At 40.7% G+C, this 8649-nt stretch overlaps 1 protein-coding gene across 1 annotated transcript in view; it reads left to right on the plus strand.

Moving 5' to 3' along the window:
• Positions 1-8649, plus strand: part of CUNH10orf67 (chromosome unknown C10orf67 homolog) — a 94373-nt gene that overhangs the window by 69284 nt on the left and 16440 nt on the right. The window contains exons 10-15 of the mRNA XM_018557951.1: positions 188-352; positions 1618-1703; positions 1780-1845; positions 5710-5797; positions 7078-7152; positions 7225-7315. Of these exons, the coding sequence (XP_018413453.1) occupies positions 188-352; positions 1618-1703; positions 1780-1845; positions 5710-5797; positions 7078-7152; positions 7225-7315 (571 nt within the window). The remainder of the gene's footprint in view (positions 1-187; positions 353-1617; positions 1704-1779; positions 1846-5709; positions 5798-7077; positions 7153-7224; positions 7316-8649) is intronic.

Consider the following 8649-nt stretch of genomic DNA (forward strand, 5'->3'; position numbering starts at 1 on the left):
TATATATATATATATATTGTGGGGTATTTTCTGTTTGTAGTTTCCTATATGTGTATCCCAATTAATTTGCTTTTGCTAGATAGTATATTTTTGTGTCAGTGCTGACTTTCTTTGAGGGCTTACAATATTGTTTTATTTGTCAATGTAAATCAAAAGAAAATTAAGGTATTTTTCCTTATTTTTATAGAAAGCCCGAATACAGCAAGAACAAGAAGAAATGCTGCATGGAGAGCTTCAGAGACAGAAAGAACAGCTCATATTGGAAGCAGAGCAGGTTAAAACATTGAAGGAGAAAGCTGAGAAGCTGAAGAGGATAAATGAGAAAGCCAGTACAGCAAAGTTGGACATAGAGGTAAATGGAGACAGGACCTTTATTTACTCCTTGAATACTCCCTTGCAATAGAAGAGGTAGTATACTCACTTATGCAGAGGCCCTAATCTTCTACCACCCCTCCGTTCCAGCTCTGCAACCTCTGTCAGTCCCTTTTTGCATTTAACACTTTCAGGAGTGCTTCCTTCCTTCTACCCCTATGTCAATACAGAACTTAGTAGTGAAATTGGGGGTCAAAGAAAGGAACCATGGAACATGGCAGAAGACGCAGGCATAAGGCACAGAAAGTGTTTCAAGAGACTGATGGAGGCTGCAATGCTGGAAGTTTAATACTGAAGGGTCAAGCTCAAGAAACACAGGAAAGCTGAGGGCTGTGTGAAGGAACCTTATCTGAAATAAGCCAAACTGTTATTGAGTGAAGTGCTGCCATAAATACAAGACTAGGTACCTAGGTATCCATGGCAATACCTTACCTTTCAACCACCTCTCTTATCACGGCTACTTTCAGAACAGGGCTCAGAATTCACACGGCCTTTAGCTCCATCATAGAGGTGAATATTCTAAAGGCTGCAAATAGGTAAAGACACTTCACTTTTGTTAGAGAACACTTCTCTTAATTAAAAATTAACTGAATTAATTAAAAAGCTTAATTAATTAAAAACTGAACTAGTCCCCCCTTTCTGGCCCCCTAACTAAAACTTGGCGGGTGGACTAGTGTTCGTAGTTTCTTTTAAAAAGTTAAAGGAGAACTATGGGGTCAGTATTTTCCCCATAGTTCTCCTTAGGGTAACGGGAGGACACAAACTAGCGTCCTCCCGTTACCCTAAGCTCAGTATACCGCGAGCTACAGCTCGTGGTATACTGAGACGCCGCAGCGGATCCCGGCATAGATGACGGGATCCGCCCAGCTGCGTGAGTGACAGCTGGCTCTGCCTATCTAGAGGCAGAGCCAGCTGTACCCGCCCCCTCCCCCGTCCGTTCCGCCAGTCAGCGCGGGCAGATCGGAGCGGGGAGAGGGGAATCCAGCCGAGAGCCGTGACAGGATCGAGAGGCGAGCGAACCCGGTATGTGTTCGCTCACCTCCCGATCTACTGAGCCGACCTGTGACAGTCTCATTGTCACAGGTCGGCTAGAACTATGAGGTGAGTGAAAAGCACTCACCTCATAGTTCTCCTTTTAAGTTGGCCTTTTAAACGTTCTCAGGAGAACCTGCTTAGCATTGTATTGTAATTTTTCCTTAGAATGTTTTACATGTGTTATTTATCTGAGTTCAATGTTTATTACAGAATATGAATGCAGATAAGGAAAACCTTCAAGCCCAGATTAAAAAACTTTTATCTGTAAGAGAAGAAGATCTGAAGACCATAGACCGGTATGATCAGTGTACTGTTAGAGAACATGTCCTGGTACCTTCACAATTATGATATGTCACTCACTATGCGTTTTAGGTTACAGAGGGAGCTTGACAGACTCAATAAAACATGGGAGAAGAAGTTTGAAATTCTCAAACAAAGGTATGAGATTACATTCTGCTTTGGTCAAGGCTTCATTATTTTTTTTACTTCATTTGGAAACAAACTTTAATTGTCTTGTTCCAACTTTGCATCTAGTACTTACCTGGAAGTGTGAAATGCTTTCTTTGCTGTTTCTTATCTTTATGTTGAAAATGAAAGAGTTGCCAAGAGCTGGGCAGGACGCCAGCTAGAGCATCCTGCTCAGCTCCTGGCAAAGAGTGACATCAATTTGCTGGACGGGACGCTGGACAGAGCGTCACAGGTTGCCTGCCGGCATGGAGCGCGCTGTGGCTCCTTCCTCTGATACCTATGTCACTACAGAACTCAGCAGTGGCGTAGCAGCAACAGGCAGGAACCACAACGCAACGTGGGGAACACAGTCATCTGACATTCCTGAAAGTTTCGATTGCCAAAGAGACTGATGGAGGCTTCTGCACTGGAACGAAGGGGGGAATATGAGATACGGGCTGGTCTGCAGGTGAGTATAACCTTTTAACCTTCTATTACAGGGAACTGCCATTTGAATTTGTTAATAGACCTAGCGGGGTCTTTTGAAAGTGAAGCAGTCTGCCATTTTAATTTTAACTGTGTAAGCACACATAAAATTTCACCCAATTCAGCAGGAATTGGCCGAAATTAGCTCCATGGGCGGTCCTATCCCCTTGACAAAAGTCGTTCATTAGATTGACTGTTGTCAAAGGGACATTCTAGAAAATCTTCAGCCGAACAGTGCTAGCAGCCAATCAGCCATGATCAGAATACAATGTACACAGCAGGAGATTCATTCATTTATACTGTTAGCATGGAAACACAGCGAGGGGAATTTATCAAAACTGGAGCAGACAAAATCTGGAGAAGCTGTGCAGGGCAACCAATCAGCTTCAACCTTTAATTTTCAAATCTTAACTGAACAGACTGAAGAGAGAAGCTGATTGGTTGCCACAGACCACTGCTCCAGATTTTGTCTGCTCCAGTTTTGATCAATTCCCCCCACTGTATATTTATCAAACTATTAAGGCTGCTTGCATACACAAATATGATTATAACTTTAAACAGAAAGGTATTTTTGAAGATATAGGCACAGTGGCAAAAATATGAGCTTTGAATGTCCACAAAAAAGTCTACTTACTCAGTGGTCTGTTTTGTATCTAAGCATAATGTAGTGCAGCAAATTACCCCAATAGTTAAAAACCTCTTGTCAGTAACCTATGTAAAAATGCAGATCAGGTAGGTCCCCTGGTATGTGTCTAAGATTCAGAGAAAAACAGACATTACAAAGGGCAGACTCATGTGACAAAGAGAACAGCCCTATCAAGTAGAAGAATGGTGCAACATTAAGGATGCAGTGAGGTATCCTATAGCCGAATATAAAATATGGATATCTCTTTACAGATAAACGACTGATACCTACAAGCAAAACACCTTGGGGGGAATTTATCAAAACTGGAGCAAACAACATCTGGAGCAGCTCTGCATGGCAACCAATCAGCTTCTCTGTTCAGTCTGTTCAAACAAGATTTGAAAATGAAAGAGAGAAGCTGATTGGTTGCCATGCACAGCTGCTCCAGATTTTGGCTGCTCCAGTTTTGATAATTTCTCTCCCTTGTATTTTAGTCCAGCATTACAGTACTACTAACTACTGTTACTTTTACAAGAGTCATAGCTTATAAATTATGCCGGTTGCTGATATGAGGGCTGCGTAGAATAATTTTACCAACCATGAAAATGGATCCAAAATAAGTTGCAGGTCCGGTGCAGGTCTAATGAATAGATCTGTGTCGGTCTTTAGCCAACATGATAACTTAATTAAAGAAAACTGTATGCAAAATATAGACACGTAAGGTTCGGCCCACCCCCTCCCACATCCAGCACCCTTCAGCCTGGCACTATAATTGGTAGCCTCAATGGTAAAGTACAGAAATGGGGAGGCAGAACTTCTGAGAAAAAAGCTGGTTGCATATCAGAACATCAAGGTTTTTCCAGGGTGCCCCACAGAGAATTAGATCCTACGTACCGCCATCTAGAGGGGCCTACAGGTGACGGTTGTAAATGCTACAACCACTTGTTTGCTTCAAGGATGAATAGGCTGAATGTGAGGCCCCGTTTTTATTATTGAATGGTATCTCACCCAGACCTTTTTCAGATTAGAAGTGACTGACTCATTATTACACTTGGGCCTGATGCAACTTCTCATTAACTACAATTGCATCCTTATGGTATGGCCCCAGCTAGTAAGAGAGAAGGAAGATAAGTAGAGACAGTTTTATGATTTGTGGCTGCTGTGTGATAAGCCAGAGGGTGTATGTGTTCCTTTATCTGCCTCTCGTTTCATAGACTGCGATTTGCCTGTTTGCGCTTTGAGTCATATTTTCCCTTTCACTATCTTTGACTTTATTAAACATTGTTCGGTTGTGTCAACTCAAGGATGCTGCTTCGGAAATACATGTGTTTACTCTCTTATTTCGGTTATTTCTATGTTCTTTTTGTGTTGTCACTGCTCAACCTCTAAAAAGCGAAAAAGTAACAAAATCAGGTTATAAAAAAACAGCAACTAATTTAGAGAGAGGAGATATTTAACATTTGATCTCCACTGTAATGCCACTTTCATATCTCTAGAGTTAGGCCACTTATAGCCAAAAGTGGTGGTCGGACAATATTATGTTTGACTAACCACATTTGTTTTGACTCACCACAGTTAAGAATTCATGTATCTTTTATATAAGATACTTTAGGTTACTGGGAAATATGTGAGTCTAATAGACATGTGCACCAGCAAAAAATGTGTTTAGTTTCGTTTCGTTTTGATTCGGATTTTGCATATTTTGTTTTTCGGATTCGGGTCCGCAATTGAATTAGTTGCGGGATTCGGACGAAATTCGTTGGCGGTAGTCCGGTCGAAATTTCGTTTATTGGACGAAATTTCGTTAGCAGCAAAGTGACATAAGAAAACTTTTTTTAAATTTTTTTTTACAGAAAAAAAGATGAAAAAAAAAGCGTGAGGTTCCCCCCAATTCATACCCGACCCTTTAGGTCTGGTACGAATTTTAAGGGGGAACCCCAGCCCCCAAAAATGGGGGGGAAACGTGGGGCCCCCCTAACAGTCCTAGCAGACCCTTGATCCGAGCACTGGCAGGGCAGGAAAGGGGGGGGGGCGATCAAGCTCCCCCTCCCTTAGAAAAACAAAAAACAAAGACTCAATGACACTGCACGCATTTCAGCGTCAATCACGATGCACGACCCCCGCCAAAATAAAAAAAGTCCCGCCGCACGACGACCACCCGAACCCGACAAAAACTCGCCGTAAAATGACATTCAGCCCAAATGTCAACAGATGGGCGGAGCGACCAACCAACCTGAACCTTACTGCTGACAGATTTATTTGGCATTTTCCAGGCTGCTGTAAGGAACTGTAGACCATCTTAAAGAGGACCTGAAGCTGTGCCCAGAAAAGGCAAGCAGAAGGCAAAGGAATGGGGACCAGTATTGCCTGTGGTCTCCTTGCAGCTGATCTTTTTTCCAGGACTGACTTACCACGCCTTGTTTTGCACTGTGTCTCTGTTTGGAGGCAGCCATCTTGGTGAAGGTTGGGCTTTGCTTCCTAATATCAGAGCTGTCGCCCGCCACCCGATGACTGGTGATCTGATACCTGGTGGGGAAAAATTCAAGAAACAGCAGGAGGTGGAAGAAACATAAATCCATGGGATTCATTTATTTTTAGTGTTATCTGGCGATCCTTTTTATTTTAGATTATTTGACTTACTCATGGAGTTTGTTACTTGATGGACGCAGTGACTGTTTCTCTTAACATGACATTTGCTAATTGTTTCTGGAGCAGTGCATGTTAATGTCTTTGTTATCGTTCAGCTTTCACGCTATCAAAGATGAGATGTTTCTGAGACAAACTCTCCATCGCCAGGCAATGAACCTTCATAAAGTGTCTGTCAGTTATATGGTATGTACTGCATTTATGTATACCCTTTTTCTTGGGGTCTGTCAACCCAAAATTAAAAAAAGGAGGATTTATAGTTTAATTGAAGATTTATGCAGTCCTGTTTTGCTCTGTATGAGGGTGTGGGATGGCACCAAAGTTGAGAACCAGGGATGGTGTTTGCTTGGGTTTGATTTTGTTTTGGAGATGTTTTGAATGTAGAGAATATTGGGTGGGAGGAATCTCATTTGACTACTCAAGAGACTGTCAGGGGTACTTGCTTTTTTTCAAATGTACATTGGGTATTGGTGGGTGAGGAGTACCATAGTTCTAATCAGAAGACTTTCAGTTATAAATCCAAATCTTATTTGTAAAATTATATAAACATCCAATGCATTACAGAGGTTTATAGGCTGTGGGAATCTAGTAACATGTTTCTATTCACATCTTCGATCTTAGACGTTCTCCTGTTATCCTTTTGTTTTTTTCTGCTCACCAATCTGTGGCTGTGTTAAATGCCTATAGCAGGCACTGTCAGAGATAAAAATTGTATTTCTAACAACTGGAGGTCTTCTTATTTTTTACTACTGCTCTCATCACCCACCGATTCCCAAGCTTTGAACCACGGACAGAAGTTTTGTGTGATGTTTATCAGACTCTGTGACTTAGGATATCCATAATTCACAGAGGTTAAAATGTAGACTGGAGACCAGATCTGACCACCCTCAGGTAGGCTCATATTAATGGATCTGCCTGCAGACCAGATCAAGGTGTATGCGACTCCAGAGTATCAGGAGCAGTCATTGGGAATGAGAATTAAATGTATACAGCATTTAAATACATAAATATATAGTTGAGTTCAACCAATTGTATTACCTGTGACAGTACTAGCACAGTTCTTAAACTGGAATCAAAGGGTCTGTCCGGCCAAAGTGATATTACAGCTAGCTGATGTCTCGTGGCTTTAATCACCCACTTATTTGTGATATCACTAGGGAATACCATGATTTTCTTGCTATAGTTCCCAGCAAGTTGGACTCTCTTCCTGCTCCACACTGAATGTTCCAGGTGGTTCCATCTCTTCTGTTTCATACTCCATATCTTAATTTTCCAAAATTGGCCAAAACTGTTATCAGAGGGATGACCCTTTCATTTAAGACTCTTTGATAAAGCATAATTCTGTTTTACTATATACTGTTTTATGAACTTATGAGACTGGAATGTTCTCTAATGTGACTGTCCATGGGGTGTGAATGTCATTGCAGTAATCCATAGTACATAATATGTTATCATCTTATGTTCAGACAGATGGTACATTGGGATCCCTGCCTCCTGATCTACCTGTACGGAATAATTTCTATCCCCTTAGCTTACCTCTGGTAGGTATATTGGATAAATATTTTTGACTTACATTTGAGGGGAGTAAAAGTTAACCTATCTATCATGTCTAGCCCCAAATAGGAGCAAAGCCACCTTCTGCTATACATATGAATTCTGTTGACAACGTAGACGCTTTTGAGCAGGACAAATACGTGGAGAATGGTAAGGTTTGCACTTAATATATGTTGTGACATGATAATGTGCACTTATGCAGCCTGTAAGATATTACCCAATGTACCCTATTGGAGCTGTAGCTCCATTATCCTCAGTCAATACTCCACTTCCTGATGGCCAGTTGCCTGAAGGTATGTGGAGCCTTCTGAGGTGGGCATGTGTCTAGCCATCTGAGTCTGTGTCTGTAATCATCAGCCAGTATGTGTCTTTTGTCCCAGTCTATGTAAAATAGGTTTTGGTCTATATGAAGAGTAACTCACCCCTCTAATAAATGTTGATTGTGATAAGACGCAAGTTGTATGTGATACGATTACATGCGGTTTGGAATAGATGACTATTTCTGAATGCAAGATAGATGTGTATTTAAACTATATGTAATCATATCACATACGATTACATGCAGACTGATGCTTACAGATGCAGCAGCTATCACCTGGTCACTTAAATGGGTGATAGTAGCCACATCTAAATGAGAGATTTGGGATACCTTCTGCAGGAATCCCGAAATACAAAGCGTGAATGATGCCTAAGAGTAAGAGAAGGGCTGAAATACTTTTCCTGGGGAAAATTTAACAGGCTCAGTCTAGTAATGTTCACATAAATTAGAACCCTAAACATTGGCCACATGATCTCTGCTAGGGTGCTACTTATTTGGACAAGTCTTTAAAGAAATTCTAAAGCCATAAATACTCAGGAGTGCTGATTAAATTAAATATGCTATATGGCCTGTCATCTGTATTAGTGGAATGCATGGGACTCATAACACATACAAAGTAAACCCCTTCTTGCCTTTTCAATGACAATATGAATGAATAGCCAAATCAACAGTTTTCCCAATAAATTAGTGATACGGGGCCCTTCAGATGGTTGAAAGCAATTTTTAGAGTAGTATCATATTGGACTCTTGATCAGGGATGGGATTGGCCCAGTAATAATTACCACAACTTAATCACAGAAATTATAAAATAGTAAATTAGCGTTTTGCATTTGTTTGCCTTTTTTCCATTTTCATGGTATTTGAAAGCATTCAAATTCTTTTATAACAAGTTAAAAGCACATTTAACCTTTCTCCAAAAAACCTAAATATATTAGCACTCATCGAAATGTTGTAATATATGAAACATGTGCAATGTGGCAAAAACAAAGGTTTTTTACCTTCTTTTTTTTGTTTGTGGTATTTAGCTGTTTGACTGGAGTTCTACTTTTGAGATATTTCTGTTTGGCCTATTACTTTTTCTTGTTTTATATTATTACCGTACAGCAAGTCAATTGTGTGTTGAATCATTCTCCGTAATATTAAATAAATTAGAAATTCAGTAGAG

The sequence above is a fragment of the Nanorana parkeri genome, unplaced genomic scaffold (assembly GCF_000935625.1).
Source record: "Nanorana parkeri isolate BGI_ZX_2015 unplaced genomic scaffold, ASM93562v1 scaffold313, whole genome shotgun sequence".
NCBI classification, from domain to species: domain Eukaryota; kingdom Metazoa; phylum Chordata; class Amphibia; order Anura; family Dicroglossidae; genus Nanorana; species Nanorana parkeri.